Source organism: Triturus cristatus, chromosome 11 (assembly GCF_964204655.1).
Source record: "Triturus cristatus chromosome 11, aTriCri1.1, whole genome shotgun sequence".
Lineage (NCBI taxonomy): Eukaryota > Metazoa > Chordata > Amphibia > Caudata > Salamandridae > Triturus > Triturus cristatus.
The window spans coordinates 1,118,287,777-1,118,306,906 of NC_140594.1; the positions used below are offsets into that span (position 1 = coordinate 1,118,287,777).

Sequence of the window (19,130 nt, forward strand, 5' to 3'; positions counted from 1 at the left end):
CCCTCTTTGAATCACTGCCTTGTACAACATGTGATGCACAGCCCCGCCCACCCCATCTGCACGGCATCGGCTTGGTATAACTTGGGACGAGTCTGACAGACCAGTCCACCCGATTCCAGCGGCGAGGGTAGGTGAGCGTGCACACAATCTCTGGATTGCCGGTAAGCGATAGCGAGACTCGTCCGCCAGTTCGCATTGTTCGGTGCCGGTCTACATTGGCCTCGGGGGGCTAAGACTTCTAGGTACTCTCCATGCCCGTTTACGTGCTAGCACATTGAGCCGCACCCAAGACATGACTACAAACGCTGTGTTTACCGAGCGCCTTGTTTTGTGTTCCCTTGTGAGCCAGGCTTTATGTGAGACACACAGAGGGGGTACTGGTGATCTACCTCTACGTCTCCTTCCAACACTGTTCCCTTGTGAGCACTAACGGAGGGGTATTGATTCATTTACTCACCGGTCCCCGTGTATCTTTCTCTCTTTCTTTCGACAGGACACTTACTGTTGGTGTTTATTTTATCACTCCGGAAATTGATGAGGCCAAACTATTTAGGCCCTTAGGTGAGCATTTTACAACAATGTGCTCCACTACTGCTTTGCTTATGTTTTTATGTTGCATTTGGTTTTAAACACTTAGTGCTTGGTCCTTTCATTGTATAAAGCACCTAAACACTTTAATTGCGTGAGACATCACTTGAATATGCACACCTTTCTAATATGTTGTGTGCTATTGTCACAAGGCATATAAGGTACAAAATGAATTTTGAGGACACATACAGCTAATATCTGTCACTTTTTTCTGATCTAGGTTCCGTGACATTGCCCACTGTATTGCGATGTGGGAGGTAGGTAGCATTTGATACCCTGGTCCTGAAGAATTGCCCACGATCTTACTGACAACAAAGGCAAGAAACATGTCGACCTAATGAGAGTAGGACGTAGACATCTAGGCAAATAACTCCTAGTTTTACGCCACTCTATTGATTTCTAATCAGGCAATTTACCTACCAGAATAAATATAATTCAAGGAATAATTACCCGTTTTTAACTCACTCACACTACATCTACACTACTGGGCCCCTCACCCCCACTGCACCAAACGGCAGGGACAAAAGGTCTCCGACAAAGAGCCTCATTTATGGGAGCCCGTTGGGCATTGCAGCGCCGGCCCGACGAGGAGCAAGCCCATATGATGAAGCATGACACCTAGCTTGCTGGGTGTGTGAGGGCTCCAGGTCCGAAGAGGGGTCTCCCCCCTCTCACTTTGAACAGTAGGACTCACTTGTTGATACTACATATCGAACCTAGTACATTTCTGACCTTATATGTCTTTTTAATCTTAGGAACTGCATACCTTTCCTAATATACAATGTCATCAGTGATGTCATCAGAGATGTCACTGACCATGTCATGAATGATGTAATATGTGACGTCATCAGCAGTGCATTGCAAAGGCGCGAGCTATAGTTAGCTCAACTAACTATAACGTCCGAATTTCTCTGGTTTTGTAAATGTGAAATGTTCAACTAACTATAACGTCCCTGAAACCTGTGTTTTATCAGTAAATATATATATGTATATAAATATATAAATATATATATATATATATATATATATATATATATATATATATATATATATCACCAGATTCCGTAGAACAGCTTCAAAGCAAATACGGACACGGACCAGGTAATTCGTGCAGAAATTTTATTCAGTGCAGTATGTCGCCATAACGTTTCGGCTCGTCCGAGCCTTGATCACATGACAATGTGACTGAGTTAGACCACATGATTTAAAGTAACGGTGCTGATTGGTAAGGGTTCAAAGTTCAAGTATGTGGGAGGTTTATGGGAATGGAGGTAGAAGAAATACACAGTCAAAGTGACAGTATGTAAACAGTGCACTCATAAATATTTCACATTATGATTTAAAAACGGAAATAAATAGCATACAATGATTACAGATACAATTGTTTAAAATTCAAATTATTGTTAATAAATAATTAAAAAAACAATTGTACAAATTGGCAAATAGTGGAAATTATAATACCCGTAAAAATAGAACAGACTGTTCCTTGTGAGAAGTAGTTAATGTCACGTATTAATCTATTGACAGCTAGGGTATGTATTAATTGGTTAAATCCAAATATAAATCATGTCTATTCCGTTAAAACAGTGCGTTTATGGGTTAAATCCCAAGTTGTTTTTGTGTCACAATACACATCGTTCACATACTAATTGTCCTCACACGTGTAAATAAATTGTAAGTTGCACTAAGTAATATCACCCATAAGATATTAAATGGTATATCCACTCCCTACGACTGTATGTTAGGTATTGTAATACCGTAATCATGATGCCTTTCCTCTTATATTTTAACTTGGTTTGTAGTTAGATAGAACCCTTAATTTACGTGAAAAAGTATGTGAGAGTTTCGTGAGAACTTGATCTCATAAGTGGAAAGGGGGACTGACTAATCCAGCAATACTGAGACAGTTCATATTCATCTCTGGTTTGTACAGGTAGGTATTGGAAATATAAAAACAATGTTATTCAGCATATATTCAATAGCACGACGAAACCAGTAGTATCATTGTAGGAGTCGAAGCTAATAGTCATGCGGGATGCTTAGGTAGAAGTGTTGTATACATGTAAAAAATATATAAATATATATATATGGCCCAAATTCTGGACTCAGTGTAGTTAATGCTGTAGGTGGCATAAAAGAAGCGGATGTCAAAGGAATGGACAAACGCACATGTGTATAGTTGGTAAAAACACACATAAAAAATATATATATATAAATGGAAAAAATATTCTCTGTAGATATACTTAATTAAAATTTATTGAATAAAAATTAAAACAATAAATATTTAAGAAAGTTAAAAGATCCCCAAGGGGATCTACTATCAAAATTGAAAAAACCACCTCTGAGTTAAAGTAAACATGTATGTAAATCCTCTGTGATGTTAAGTCCTCCTGGGTGCTTAGTGTCAAGTTGTAATATGTATCTGGTTTCCAATTTACGTAACTTGGACTCACGGTCACCCCCTCTTCTGCTGGCATTGACCGCATCAATGACATAATACTTGAGACTCTGATTGTCGCTATTGTGATATTCTTTAAAGTGCCTGGCGACGGGGTATGTTTTGTCCTGATTTGCTATTGCCCGGAGATGTTGCAATATGCGTTTGTGAACTGCATGTTTCGTACTGCCCACATATTGCAGCCAACAGGGACATAGTAAAACGTATATCGCAAATTCAGTCTTGCAAGTGAGAACCTTGCTAATTTGATGCTTTTTGTCACTAAAAGCATCCCTATATTCCTTCATGTTAATACCATGGGTACAGGATTTGCACGTTTTACATTTGAAAAAACCATGATTGGTTTGTAACCATGTGGTTTTTTCAATAATCTCCGGGTTGGTATCAACTAGTCTGTCTCTCATCGATGGGGCCTTACTAAAAGTAAGAGATGCTTTACGTGGTAGACTGGGGCCAATCACTGGATCGCTCAGGACAATAGGCCAGTTGCTATTGATGATTTTATATAGCTCGCTGTGCTGTTTACTATATCCAGTGATTATTCTAAATGAGTTGTCAGGGGACTCAGTTGAAACTAGATTAGCTGATTCAATGATTTTGTTAGAAAGATCAGCCTGCTTGTACGCATTGAGTAATTCCTGTCTGTTTACTTTCATGGACCTGCTTATTGATGAATCAATGGTATGTTCAGAGTAACCCCGTTCTAAAAATCTGTTTTTGCTGGCCTGTTGGGCAATCCTTAATTCGTATTCATTGCTGCATACCCGTCTAATCCGCAGCATTTCCCCATAGGGGATACTGGCTATGAGGTGCGCTGGGTGAGCACTACCTGCGTGAAGGATCGTATTCCCTGCAGTGCGTTTCCTGAATAATCTCGATTCAATCACGTTATTGGCGATGTAAATCTCTGTATCTAGAAAGGTAACAGACGATTGGCTCATGCTAGCTGTGAAGTTTAAATTGAGTTCATTGTTGTTGATCTCAGTTACAAAAGCCTCTGCCTGTTCTTTAGTACCTCGCCACACAACAAATAAATCATCAATAAAGCGTAACCAAGTTATCACATTATCTTCAAAGGTTCTCTTGTGTTTCACTTTGAGGACCAGTTCCTCCCAAGCGCCCATATGCAGACAGGCATAGCTTGGAGAGAAACTGGCCCCCATAGCTACACCTTGCAGTTGTCGATAAAGCAGGTTATTGTACATAAAGATGTTATTCTGTAGGCAGTGACTTAGCATTTGGATTAACATATCACTGTGGTCTTTAAGTTGTACCGATCTACGAGATAGATAATGCTGGATTGCTGCTAAGCCATCAGTGTGCCTAATACTCGTATAAAGAGAAACCACATCGAGTGCAGTCATCCAATACCCCTCCACCCAGGTAATCTGCTGGATCTTCAATAAGAAGTCACCTGTATCCTGTACAAATGAGTCCAACGATTTGACATAGACTTGCAAGAAATAGTCAATATAGACCGATGATTTCTCCATTGGTCCACCTCTGGCGGAGATAATTGGTCTGCCAGGGGGCTTTTCCTTGTTCTTATGGATTTTAGGAATGAAATATATATATATATTTATATGCACTTCAATCAAACGATCTCGCATTATATGCAAAGCGCTCTGATACCTTTGGGTCTGGGTTTTTTACAATGTACCGAACAATATCAAGTGACATGGGATATTGAGAGTACCCCTATGCCACAATGAGAAGTGTGTCAGTTCTAGGCAAACTGTCTGGACTTTAAGAGGAGACAGAAGCAAGTAGAAAGACTGCAATGATAGGAGCCAGCTGCAGGACACACCATCTAGCATACATTCGGGAACATTAGCAGTAACGAAGACACAAAAGCAAAGTCAGCTCCCATTGTTGAGCTGGCAGCGTGTAGTTGGAGGTCAAGGAACTGATTTTCAGGTCTTACCTTTAGGGAATCAGAAGCAGCATGCCAGTGACAAGGAGTTCTTGAACAGTAGAAAAAGGGAAAAGCTCAGACACCAGGAGACGTGAGAAGACAGAACGTAAGATAAGAATGAGCTAGTTTCAATACAATCCCCTCTCCAGAGGTGGGGAGATTGCAACAAGGAAGTCAACAAAAGGGGGACACTGTTCCAAGGGGAGTAGTGTAGGCAGTCAATATCTCACTACAGAGAGAGAGAGGAATAGGAAACGGAGACAGGAAACAGAGGTATCCTAGGTCTGGGACTCAGTAGGGAAGAACAAGTCTTGTCTCTTGTAGCACTCACACACCCCAAAGGATGTCATGCTTCATCATCGGGCAGCTGCTCCTCGTCGGGCCGGCGCTGCAATGCCCTACGGGTCCCCACCGGCACACTGGAATAATTGTGTGCACGCGGACTATAGATGTCAGTGTAAGCGTAACAGAAAGGGCCTCAGCGCTTAATGCGCTTATTTCATGATCGTGTGTCTCTGGAAAAAGGTGTTATTAGAGAAACTAGTAATGAGCCCAGAAATGGGAGAAGTTTACCGCTAATCAGAGCCCTCTGGAAGATATGCGGCAGTCAGAAGTTACTAAGATGTGAGCTAATTCATGGCGTGTACGTGGACACCAGGGGTCTGAAAATGATAATTTAAAACTGGTAATGCGTCCAAATATGGGAATGGTATACCACTAATCAGGACCCTCAGGGGCGCGGGTATGTCAGAGAAGACTATGAGCTATATCAGAGGATGAATTAGTTAAACACTGATCAGTGCCCTTAGAAATACGGGGATGTCAGAAGTCACTAAGATATGAGCTCAGTCATGACTTAGTTGTTACTCTTTACTTGGGTGTGGGTGACGAGTGCTCAGGTCTAGATGTTTGGCAACAGTCAAGCCAGTAGGTTAGCGTTTAAGTTGGTGACTGGGGGGAGGGCCAGCTGAGGATGGTGGTATAGATGTGACCCTATCCCTGACCCGGTACAGAAATTGGCTACCGGTAGGGGGCATCAGGTAGTAATCTCTGTGCACATGCTTGGAGTATATGTGAAGACCAGAGTGTCAGTGTTGTAAGCAGGCGATTAAAGTTCAGTCCATGGTATTTCATCATTCAGGCCTTGTACGTGAGTGCGGAGGCGGTGCACCCACTGTTGTTCTCGGCGCAAAAGTGACGTCCTGCTCCACCCTGAGTCTGCCTCTTGAATGGTCCATTGTATGGCCTCGCAGGGATGTCCCTTGTCAATGAAGTGATTAGTCATCTTTGTAGCCGTCCGTCTGCGTCTGATCGTACTCTTGTGCTCGCTGATCCTCAACTTCACAGCTCGGGTTGTCATCCCCACGTATCTAAGTGGGCACGGACCGGTAATCAAGTACACACAGTTGGTGGTGTTACAATTGGTGTGTTTTCGCTGTTCCCACACCAAGTCATCCAGTTGTAATGATTTAGTGTGTTTTGTCGACGTGCAAGCCCCACAGGTACCACAGGGGTGCTGTCCTGTTACTGCAGGTAGGTTCCATAATGTAGTTTCCTGAGGTTTCTTTTTTGCTCAGGGGCGTATATTCACCAGCTGATCGCGGAGGTTCATAGTGTGTTTAAACGTAAAATGAGGGGGATCCAGATTCAGGGAGTCAGTGTTAAGGATACTCAAGTTGCGGTTGACGATCTTTTTTATTTTATTGGATAGCAGGGTGAATGCGGTGAAACACGTGATCACATCACTGGTTCTTGGATCCCTGGTCTCCAATAGTCCTTGCCGGTTATTATATCTCGCAAATTTTGAGCCTTCACGACCGCATCCCAGCATGTTGGCTTGAGAATCGAATTGTATCCTGCTACAATTCTGTTGAATCCTCAAGAACTGGCCGTACGGTAGGTTCTCCCTAAGGGCTTTAGGATGGTTGCTCTTAAAGCTAAGAAGACTGTTACAGTCGGTTGTCTTTCTGTAGGTCGTAAAAAATACATATTACGAAGACCTCCAGTGAGAAGGCTATTCCCTTCTTGGATCTACTGATAAGCCTCGAAGATGGTTACCTTCATACCACGACCTACAGAAAGACATCTGAAGAGGTTCTGGCTGCTTGGGACCACAGAGGAGCATTGTGGGATGTTCCCCAAGCTAGGTGGGACATGTTCTCTCCATCTCAGTGGGAACAAATGAGATGCAGGTGAAATGTCTGGGCTCTCGCTCCTGTTCCTGCTGACTGACCCCTATAATTTATTGCAGGGTACCATCGTTCTACCAAACCTTTCCTCAGTCCTGTATGACCCTGAATGCTGGGAGACACCGCAGCAGTTTAACCCACGCCACTTCCTGGACCAAGAAGGAAATTTCATCAACAGGGAGGCGTTCTTACCCTTCTCTGCAGGTAATATATTTGCTTTGATTTCTTGGGTTTATAACTTTGCAGCAACAACAGCACATAAAATTAAAGACACATGTTTTTGGGTAGCCCACAAATCATCTTAGGCACTGCTCTTTTGTTATGTTTTGCACCTACCATGCATTATTTTTGCATTCATATAAGTTTTACTAGGGTGAGTAGATGCTTATGAAGTACTGCATCCGGTTCAATAATTGACAAAATTAGATTTTCTGTGAAGAGATGTAAGCCCTTATCTGCTTTCAGCATAGCATATTTTATGGCAATGTCTAAAAGTAGTGCTTAATTTGAGCCGATGGTTTCAGGTACTCAGCACCAGCAATTAATTTAATTATCAAAACCAGCGCTTTTCATGAGCACCAGTTAAAGACACATTCATTTACTGGGAGATTAAGTGATTTTCCCAGAATTACAGGATGTTGAGCCGACACCAAGACTCAAACCTGGTTCCCCTGCTTCGAAGTCGGCAGCTCTGGCCACTATGCCACATCCTCTCCCCACTTTCATAGTTAGTAGTTGGTTCTGTTTTAAGCGCCGCTAACATGAGAAATGGGCTGGTGCAAGCTACCTCCTGACAAGAGCCCCGACACTTATTTGTTTTACAAATTAACCACTCCCTAAAAGACTTTTGGTGTTGAAAAGTGCATTAAAAAATCTAAAAGATAGTAACAAATAGTTCTGAATGGTATGAACTATGATGGCCCTGACCTGTGAATGGTACCAGACTACAACATTTGAGACGCTCAGTAATCTCAGTAGGGGTATAGTTATTGTCAATGGCATCCATATTATTCAATTATTTGAAAACTGTCTGATTTCCAATGGCCATTTTGAACAAATAGTTTGGAAGCCTTAGTGTTGATTTCCATTACTGTACAATCATGATGGAAGAGCACATAGGTTGGACATGCTAGGTCCTTCGGTTGGAAGAGGTAATAACAATGCACATTCCCCCATTAGTGGAGAGGGTATACCCCATTACATTTCGTACCTGTGATGCCTTTTCTTAGGACCCCAGGGCACTGAGGCTACTGGGCATTAATTGTAACTAATAATGTCATTTACATTGGTGTTGGCTATATTGACCAATCTATCCCTTCAAGCTTTTATCTGCATGTATATTGAGGAACTCACCCAATGCTCAGCTACTAAACTAAAAAGGATGCTCAAAGATTCCAAATAGACCCACCATCCAAGGGCAGAAGTGCCAACTCTTCTAGGTGGTTAAATTTTTCTTAGGGGTGCCAGTATAGATTCAAGTGGGGGTGACATGGTATCTGGTAACTAGTGCTCATGGGGTGATGCACTCTACGCCTAAACCCCACCCATCCCTGAACCCTTGAAACCTCTCACCACTTCTAAACCCGACCCATCCCGGATCCCTAAAAACGCCACACCCCTCGTAAACTCTACGCATCTCTGAACCCTCAAAACCCCTCACCTCCCCTATTTCTCAACCCTAAGAGCTTCTCTGCCCATAAGCTCTGCACATCCCTGACCCCTAAAACCTATTACCACCTCTAAACTCCACCCATACCTGACCTCAAATTCCAACGTAACCCTTCTCTAAACGCAAAAGAATCTTCACTGCCGCTAATCTCCACCCAAGATTAATGTAATTTTGGATTTTACCTTCAAATTATCTTTCCTTTAAAAAGGTTCCTTTACTTTTCATTGTTTTTGATTTTACTTAAAACTGGTTTTCCATGATTTGGGTTTGTCCAATATGGTTTCTCAATTTTTAATTTTCCATTAACTTGCTCATATCAGGTCTAGACATGACCGGTTTTGGGCATGCATATATTTGTGTGACAAATGTGCTCTACTATGAGACACCGAGTGCTAAATTTGTAAAAAAAGATAAGTATCTGGGCCCTCGTCAGGGGACCACTGCAGCTTGCATCACTCTTTAACCCAGCTAGCACTGCCAATGACAGTGCAAACACATCTGCTAACACTATACTCCTACAAATGTGACAATAACTATTTCAGGCCCCTAAAGCTATTAGAATGGCCTGGGTTGCATGTATTAGTAATTTCTTATGTATATTGAATAAATAAACAACTGTTGGTGTGCTTATTTATTTCTAAATAAGATAAACAGCCCCATCATGCGGCAGTCTATCATAAATGCTGGTGCTGGTAAAGAGAGGTATGGGATAGAGGTAAAGGGAAGTATGGGGTGTTTAGGGTTCAGTGGTAGGTAGAGGAAATGGGGGTTACGATTTTAGGATTCAAGGGTGGGTAGAAGTAAAAGGAGGGAAGGCTTTCATAGGGTTAAGGAACGGGTAGAGGTTATCATGGTAAAGGTGTTTTAGGGCCGAAGGGTGGCTAGAGGTAAAGGGATGTAAGCAGTAGCAGCCCATGCAGGTAAGTGCGTTGGGGCGGGGGAGGGGGGTGAAAGTGACAAATGACATGATAGAGAATATAAAATAACTTAATGAATAAATAAAACCACTTACCTAGCACTCACTGGACGTCTGAGTCAGCACAGATGTGGGTCCCTTGCTCACTTTGCCACTGGATTCAAGCTAGTCTGGCTGATGAGGCGTGTTACCCTGAAACTGGTCCCAGGATGCTTGCTCCAGGGAAGACCTGGCTTAGCAGTTCAGGCTGGACTGTTTCCATGAGGAACAGGGTCAAGACTGATTTGCATATGGTTGGGTCTGAACTTGAGTGGCGAAATGAGCTAAAGAACAATGTTGGATTCAACCCAGATCTGTGACTTAAAGGTTTTGGCACTTCATCCCTCATCGCCTTGTGTTTGCTTTGTTTCCCTAAGTTGGCAGGGTATGTCCAGACACGGGCCCCTTGCTCTCTTTGCCACTGGATTTAAGCTAGTCTGGCTGATAAGGGTTGCTATTCTGAAACTGGTCCCAGGATGCTTGTTTCCGGTCCAGGGAAGACTTGGCTTGACAGTTCGGGCTGGACTGTTCTCATGAGGAACAGGGTCAAGACTGATTTCCATATTACTGGGTCTGAACTGGGGAGGCGAATTGAGCAAAAGAACAATGATGGATTCAACCTAGATCTGTGACTGGGGTGAGTGTCTAAATAGTTTCAGCACTCCGTCCATCATCTTCATGTGTTTGCTTTGTTTGTCTAAGTTGGCAGGGTATGCCCAGACATGGGTCCCTTGCTCTCTTTGCCACTTGATTCAAGCTAGCCTGGCTGATGAGGCGTGTTACCCTGAAACTGGTCCCAGGATGCTTGTTTCTGGTCCAGGGAAGACCTGGCTTGACAGTTCGGACTGGACTGTTCTCATGAGGAACAGGGTCAAGACTGATTTGCATATGGCTGGGTCTGAACTGGGGAGGCAAATTGAGTCAAAGAACAATGATGGAGTCAACCTAGATTTGTGACTGGGGGTGAGTGTCTGAAAAGTTTTTCGCTCCGTCCATCATCTCCTTGTGTTTGCTTTGTTTGTCCCCCTAAGTTGACAGGGGATGCCCAGATGTGGGCCCCTTGCTCATTTGCTACTGGATTCAAGCTAGCCTGGCCGATGAGGGATGTTACCCTGAAACCGATCCCAAGAGGCTGAACTGGGGTGTCATAGTGAGCTAAAGAACGATGATGGATTCAACCTAGATTGGTGACTGGGGGTAAGTGTCTGAAACGTTTTAGCGATCCCTCCATCATCGCCATGTGTTTGCTTTGTTCGCCTAAGTTGGCAGGGTATGCCCAGACATGGGTCCTTTGCTCTCTTTGCCACTTGATTCAAGCTAGCCTGGCTGATGAGGCGTGTTACCCTGAAACTGGTCCCAGGATGCCTGTTTCTGGTCCAGGGAAGACTTGGCTTGACAGTTCGGGCTGGACTGTTCTCATGAGGAACAGGGTCAAGACTGATTTCCATATTACTGGGTCTGAACTGGGGAGGCGAATTGAGCAAAAGAACAATGATGGATTCAACCTAGATCTGTGACTGGAGTGAGTGTCTAAATAGTTTCAGCACTCCGTCCATCATCTTCATGTGTTTGCTTTGTTTGTCTAAGTTGGCAGGGTATGCCCAGACATGGGTCCCTTGCTCCCTTTGCCACTTGATTCAAGCTAGCCTGTCTGATGGGGCGTGTTACCCTGAAATTGGTCCCAGTATGCTTGTTTCCGGTCCAGGGAAGACCTGGCTTGACAGTTCGGACTGGACTGTTCTCATGAGGAACAGGGTCAAGACTGATTTGCATATGGCTGGGTCTGAACTGGGGAGGCAAATTGAGTCAAAGAACAATGATGGATTCAACCTAGATCTGTGACTGGGGGTGAGTGTCTGAAAAGTTTTTAGCTCCGTCCATCATCTCCTTGTGTTTGCTTTGTTTGTCCCCCTAAGTTGACAGGGGATGCCCAGATGTGGGCCCCTTGCTCACTTTGCTACTGGATTCAAGCTAGCCTGGCCGATGAGGGGTGTTACCCTGAAACCGGTCGCAGGAGGCTAAACTGGGGTGTCATAGTGAGCTAAAGAACGATGATGGATTCAACCTAGATTGGTGACTGGGGGTAAGTGTCTGAAACGTTTTAGCGCTCCCTCCATCATCTCCATGTGTTTGCTTTGTTCGCCTAAGTTGGCAGGGTATGCCCAGACATGGGTCCTTTGCTCTCTTTGCCACTTGATTCAAGCTAGCCTGGCTGATGAGGCGTGTTACCCTGAAACTGGTCCCAGGATGCTTGTTTCCAGTCCAGGGAAGACCTGGCTTGACAGTTCGGACTGGACTGTTCTCATGAGGAACACGGTCAAGACTGATTTGCATATGGCTGGGTCTGACCTGAGGAGATGAATTGAGCCAAAGAACAATGATGGATTCAACCTAGATCTGTGACTGGGGGTGAGTGTCTGAAATGTTTTAGCGCTCCGTCCATCATCTCCTTGTGTTTGCTTTGTTTGTCCCCCTAAATTGACAGGGGATGCCTAGATGTGGGCCCCTTTCTCACTTTGCTCCTGGATTCAAGCTAGCCTGGCCGATGAGGGGTGTTACCCTGAAACCGGTCCCAGGAGGCTGAACTGGGGTGTCGAAGTGAGCAAAAGAACGATGATGGATTCAACCTTGATCTCTGACTGGGGGCGAGTGTCTGAAAACTTTTAGCGCTCCGTCCATCATCTCCATGTGTTTGCTTTTTCCGACTAAGTTGGCGGGGTATGCCCAGACATGAGTCCCTTGCTCACTTTGCTACTGGATTCAAGCTAGCCTGGCCGATGAGGGGTGTTACCCTGAAACCGGTCCCAGGAGGCTGAACTGGGGTGTTGAAGTGAGTTAAAGAACGATGATAAATTCAACCCAGATATGTGACTGGGGGGATGAGTGTCTGAAAAGTTTCCGTGCTCCTTGTGGTTGCTTCAATGGCGTGCAGCCACACTTCACCCCTAAATCAAAATAGCCTATTTTTACATACAATTTAAACACTGGGGATTTTATAGATCTCCCTCAATTTAAAAAAAGATTTTTTTCTCCAGAAAAGAAAAACACACACACACATCTAAATATAAATATATATTCCAATAAAAATTAGGTATATACACATGCATATTAATATGTATGTCTCTCACACACAGACACACACACACCCAGACTCACACACACACACATAAAAGATTGAAAATACAGTACAGAAACATACAAATTTGTATTTTTACACACACATAAAACACAAGCACAAACACACACTTATAAGATATAAGTTGTTACAATGAGCAACACCTTGCAAAATTGTAAAACACTATCTTGTAAAGCATCACATTGTCAATGACAGCGTGTCGTGAAAATCTGTGGTCGACATATGCATTGTAAACATCATGCGTTAATAGCTCATATTCACCAGTACAGGTATGTTGTTACCCTTCGGTGTATGGCAGTGAACCACCAGACCTATTTCTATTAAGGACAAAATAAATAGAAATTGCATTTGCTAAACAAAGGCCTGTCAGATAAGGCTGTAGGTGACCTGGCAAAGGATGACATGAGAGCAGTGACTCTGGCATTGTATGTAAAAAAAGAGGATGAAAAATGGAAATTGGAAGAGGAGTGGAAGGGTCATGGAGAGTTTACATTGTGTAAGGCAAAAACATAGCAGTGAGCATCTGTCAGGGAAGTTCCCACCAAGATCCTTTCAAGAATGAAGAATTGTTCATGATTGCTTTTGTCAAATTCACTAATATGCGTTTATTGTCTTTCTTTTCCTGTCAACCACACCTGCAATATGTTGCTTACCCCTCGTATTTATTCAATCTTATCTTCACTGTCTCTGTAAAGTTTATAAAAGCCGCCCCTCTGTCCCCTTCTCTCTCTGACAGGACACCGCATGTGTTTGGGGGAGCAGCTGGCCAGAATTGAGCTCTTCATCTTCTTCACCAACCTCCTCCGGGCATTCACACTCCGGCTTCCTGAAGGGGTGAAGGAAGTGAGACTTGACTTTATTTTATTGGCTACTTTGCAGCCTCATCCGTATAAGATCTGTGCCATTCCACGCAAGATGAAGAAAATGCCAAGTGACCTATGATACATTAACTCTCAATGATGACTTTTGAAAACTGGTCAGTGCTCATCACCACTAATAGACTTTTCCACTCAGGCACTCATAAGATTCCTATGAATAATTCAACATATGTTTCATGGAAAACATTCTAATTAGTGTGGAATGGGGAGATATTTTTAGAGGGCTAGTTTGGAAATAAAATGAGCCATCAGCTTTTGTTACTGCTACTCTGTGGCATATTCAATTGTTTTTAGATAGCCAATTGATATTTTACTAGATTATACTCATAGAAAAAAAGGAAAGCCAGCCAGATCAGATATTTTTATTGAGAAACAAAACTAGAAATAAATAAAGTCCGCAAAGCGTGCTTATTTGCAAAGAATATGTAGTGATAGTAACCTTTCCGTTTGTAACTGATCCATGAAGCCTATATTTGAAAAGATATCCAAGTCAAGACAAAACTATAAAACTCTGTGACCGATTTAATATTTGGCGGTCAGGCTGTCTTCCACTAGGGTGATGGAGTAAATTACTCCGTTGCCCTGGTGGAGGTCCTGAATCCCAAATTTTAAAACGTCCATCGGACTGGCAAGCATTTCAAACATTGACAGGAACCTCCTGCCAATGTTTTGTAACCTTGCTGTAAAGCTCTGTCAAGGATGATTGTGCCGTATAGCAAAGCTAAAATGTTTTTAATTTTAGAAAACAAAACCCCAAACTGGGATTTTGTATTTGAAAAAACATAAAACTAATGACCCCCACATGATGGTAGTTGTCTCCCATGGTGTGGGGCTCATACAAATGTTTTTAATGTCCCTTATAACCGCATTTTCCATAGCAGTGATGGAGAGCGAGAGCGGGATTTAGTTTTTCGAAAATGGAAAGTATTAGTGGGATTTTGTTTTCGAAAAAAAACAAAAAAAACAAAGCCTCCCTTGCCATAGGGTTTTCCTGGCAGTAATGGGCAGTAAATCTGCCATGTGTGTCCGACCATCTAAGTTGGGTGGACAGACATACAGGTCAATCTCTGACAGCCCTTCTCTGTCAGGCCATCGGAGGGGTGTAACCATGGTGGAGATAGAGTAGTCGCCGCCGTGGTTACACCAAAGGTCTGCCTGCATTTTTATCACTGGTGGAAATCGGACCCACTGTCTCTCTTTTTCTGCCTCAACGTGTATGCTAACTGGCCGTGCTGGATTAGTCGACAGCATTCTACTAGTGCAAATGAGATGTCTACATATATAAATATATAGTACTACTTTTTCAGGATTATATGACAAATGGAATTAAATCCATATTGATGCTCTTTATTACATAAGTCATTAGTGTTCAAAGTCAATATGGAAATTTGCATGACAGAGTCATAAGTAAAGAAACAAGGTCTTAGTTTCTCTATTTTCTGAAAATATTTAAAATGCGTCCTTTGAATGTGAAGTATACACCAATAATAGAGAAATAACAGTGGTGTTATTCATGTGTTGAACGATAATAATTAATGTCATATTATTTGGTGATACTACTTTATATGCTAAACTGGGGCCTGTCAATGCAACAAGATCCCTTTTTAGGCACATATCTACTTTTATTTTGGATGTGTGAGTGCCTGAATCATTGGGATGTACATCCAATGAACTTGCAGACATTAATGTTCCTTCTGTTTGATAACTCTCTGCAGAATCTCAGATGGAGACATTTCAAATGTATTCTTTGCCCATCACTCATTGCCATTGGATAGGCATGACATCTGGCTTATTGTAATGTGTAAGCAGTTTCATTTATAAAGCCTTTTCTATTTGGGGATATATGAAGCATTGGGTGTAAGTGTATTATATCTGTGGTTAACATGTTTAATTCTGCTTTACTGAAAAATAAGATATTCCTTCAAAGATTGTGTCAGAGTTTTTTTTTTATTTCTAGCATAGTATTTACATCTATTCTACTAATATAATTGTGCTATTTATGAAGATGGTGGAACATGGAATTCATTTTAAAATGTTACTTATTGATTGGTGGCAATTTAGAGCTTGATGGGATAGAAGTGCAGCTGTAAAGGGCATGGCAAGAGTTATATGTAAGGGTAATAAGTCAGCATAGGTCGAATCTGGGTAACTGAAATGTACTATTCGCAGGAGGCACACAGTCGAGACCACTTACAAGGGATCAGACATAGCATGTTTAGATATTTGTGGGCACATTAACTCTCAGAAGTCTTGTGATAGGTTGTGTATGATGAGGTCCCAGGTGGGTGGAGTGCTGAGTCTCATCAATAATTTTTCCATGGCCAACGTTTCCCAGAGGCAGCTCATGCAGAAACAAATTGTAGGTGTTGTGCCCGTTCCCCAAAATGTTAATGCACACAGAAGGGCTGTGACTTGGGTCATGGCTATCTAACCTAACCTCTTTTGGGGATCATTGAAGTGGATATAATTTGCTCAAAAATATGACTGTAGGGTCTCATGGGATGTGTGTCTCAAAGAGATCCTCAATCTATTTAAGCACATTTTCCCAGGAGCTATGGCGCTTGGGGCGGCGCCAAAGTAAGTGCAGCAAAGTGCCTGTGGCTCCACAGTCTCTCCAGCATTAGGCACATTTTTCAGGCTTCCATTGTGCAACATTTCCAGGAGTTTTATTCCAATAAGTAAGAATTGTGTTTATCACTGGTACATATCAGTGGCGAAGCGATGTACCTTGTTAGAAATGTTGCCCTAGTCCTTTTGTGTGAGGTCATATCTCAACTCCCTCTCCCACCTTTTCTGCTCTGGTGTCTTATCTCCTCTGGGGGAATCTGTGAGAAATTGGTAGAGCATAATTTTTGATAAATATGCTCCTAAACTTTTAGCGATAGGCTATAGCCTTGCCCCAGTGGCACCCAACATTTTCACATCCTCTTACTTTAAAAAAAAAGTGTTTTTTTTATTACTGATGACCCATTTAGATAATGCATTAGAAATTGGTACTGTTAACATTGATGATATTTTTTATGATTTGGAATGGACCTCATGCAAGCTTAGTCATATCCCATGAATGGCTCAACCAGAGGACTTACGATTCACTGTGACATATGACTCAGAAAAAGTCAACGTCCTCAACCTACGGTTTGAATCACAAGAATCAAGCTGGCAGTGAGCTTACATACCAACCCAGTAGACTGTTCCATTTCTCAAGCAATCACTCGAGGACTCTTAAAGAAAATATGCTGTTTGGCCATTTGATCCCTACTGGACAGAACTGTACCAATAAGGATGAATACTTTAAGAATGTGAACACATTGATTAAGATGATTCCCAAAAAAGCAGGAAAAAGCATCTTTGAAAAGAGCCTGGTATACTCCTCTCAAAACACTTTTAGTGCCCAAAGATAAAACTATCAATATCCCATTGACATGTGTGTTAACCCACAATCCTAAATCAAACAGGGCGAAACGTATTATCCAGAAAACTTGGTATATCATATCAGACTTTGATATTCCCAAACCATTGTACTCTTTTAAGAGAGGAAATAACTTACGCCAATATCTAGTCAGAGCGACTATGATGGTCAAAAGAATGAGTCATATTTCAGAGATATTGGGTCTACCCGCAGCAGAAGGGCATTTCAGATGTTAAAATTGTTTAGCCTGCAAATTTACCAGTGACACAAAACAAATAACTCTTAATGGTATTGTGTATAATCAAAGCAAATTTTACAATTGTAATACTGAGAACATTGTGTATTGTATAAAATGCCCTTGTGATATGGTATATATAAGAAAAACAACACGACGTGTTAAGACACGTATTCTCCATTACAGGTATATGATTTAATGTCTTGTCCAGGGGACACCTATTGATGGCCTCCACGAAAATATGTATCATTCTGTAGATGATATGAGTTGGTCATTTTTGTGACACAATACAATCCCAGGAGTGGTTCCATTCCTACAGCCCAGGCTAAAGCAGAGGCTAAAATGATCGAGAGATTTCACACAGCTACTAACGGTCTTCATGAGCTGGATGAAATGTGGTCCCTAATGTGATTTCTGGAGTAGCATTAGGTTCTTAATGCAGGTATCTTGTAGTAACTCAAACTGGCAGTATTTTATTTGGTTTGGGAAAAGGGGGTGGTGATGGAAAGAGTTTCTGAATGATGCAGAATACTCTTACCAAGTCAAGAGATCATGGTTTTAATCCATCACCGTTTTTTAGCTCACTGCACCATCCCAGCTCAGAACCTGGCTACATGCAAATTAGTCTGTACCTGTCACAGTGCATGATGGGAACAGGGCAAACCAAACTACAAAGCCAATTCTTATACTGGGAAGGAAACAAGCTTCCGGGGACCGGTTTCTGGCATCACAGCCTTCGTCGGCCCGGCTTGCTTGAATCCTGATGGTGCAATGAGCAAGGGACTCACGTCTGAGCATACCCTCCCACACTAAGTGTGGATAAAATCGATTTGGGAAAAGGGGGTGGTGATGGACAGAGTTTCTGAATGATGCAGAAGACTCTTACCAAGTCAAGAGATCATGGTTTTAATCCATCACCGTTTTTTAGCTCACTGCACCATCCCAGCTCAGAACCTGGCTACATGCAAATTAGTCTGTACCTGTCACAGTGCATGATGGGAACAGGGCAAACCAAACTACAAAGCCAATTCTTATACTGGGAAGGAAACAAGCTTCCGGGGACCGGTTTCTGGCATCACAGCCTTCGTCGGCCCGGCTTGCTTGAATCCTGATGGTGCAATGAGCAAGGGACTCACGTCTGAGCATACCCTCCCACACTAAGTGTGGATAAAATCGATTTGGGAAAAGGGGGTGGTGATGGACAGAGTTTCTGAATGATGCAGAATACTCTTACCAAGTCAAGAGATCATGGTTTTAATCCATCACCGTTTTTTAGCTCACTGCACCATCCCAGCTCATAACCTGGCTACATGCAAATTAGTCTGTACCTGTCACAGTGCATGATGGGAACAGGGCAAACCAAACTACAAAGCCAATTCTTATACTGGGAAGGAAACAAGCTACCGGGGGCCGGTTTCTGGCATCACAGCCTTCGTCGGCCCGGCTTGCTTGAATCCTGATGGTGCAATGAGCAAGGGACTCACGTCTGAGCATACCCTCCCACACTAAGTGTGGATAAAATCGATTTGGGTGCTCAGACGTGAGTCCCTTGCTCATTGCACCATCAGGATTCAGGCAAGCCGGGCCGACGAAGGCTGTGATGCCAGAAACCGGTCCCCGGAAGCTTGTTTCCTTCCCAGTATAAGAATTGGCTTTGTAGTTTGGTTTGCCCTGTTCCCATCATGCACTGTGACAGGT

General features: G+C 42.7%; 1 protein-coding gene across 1 annotated transcript in view; it reads left to right on the plus strand.

Moving 5' to 3' along the window:
- The window catches only part of LOC146786143 (cytochrome P450 2J2-like), a 109,495-nt gene extending 93,781 nt beyond the window's left edge, over nucleotides 1–15,714 (plus strand). The window contains exons 8-9 of the mRNA XM_085635647.1: nucleotides 7,213–7,354; nucleotides 13,647–15,714. Coding sequence (XP_085491773.1) covers nucleotides 7,213–7,354; nucleotides 13,647–13,852 — 348 coding nt within the window. The 3' untranslated portion in view covers nucleotides 13,853–15,714. The remainder of the gene's footprint in view (nucleotides 1–7,212; nucleotides 7,355–13,646) is intronic.
- Nucleotides 15,715–19,130: the final 3,416 nt, after the last annotated feature.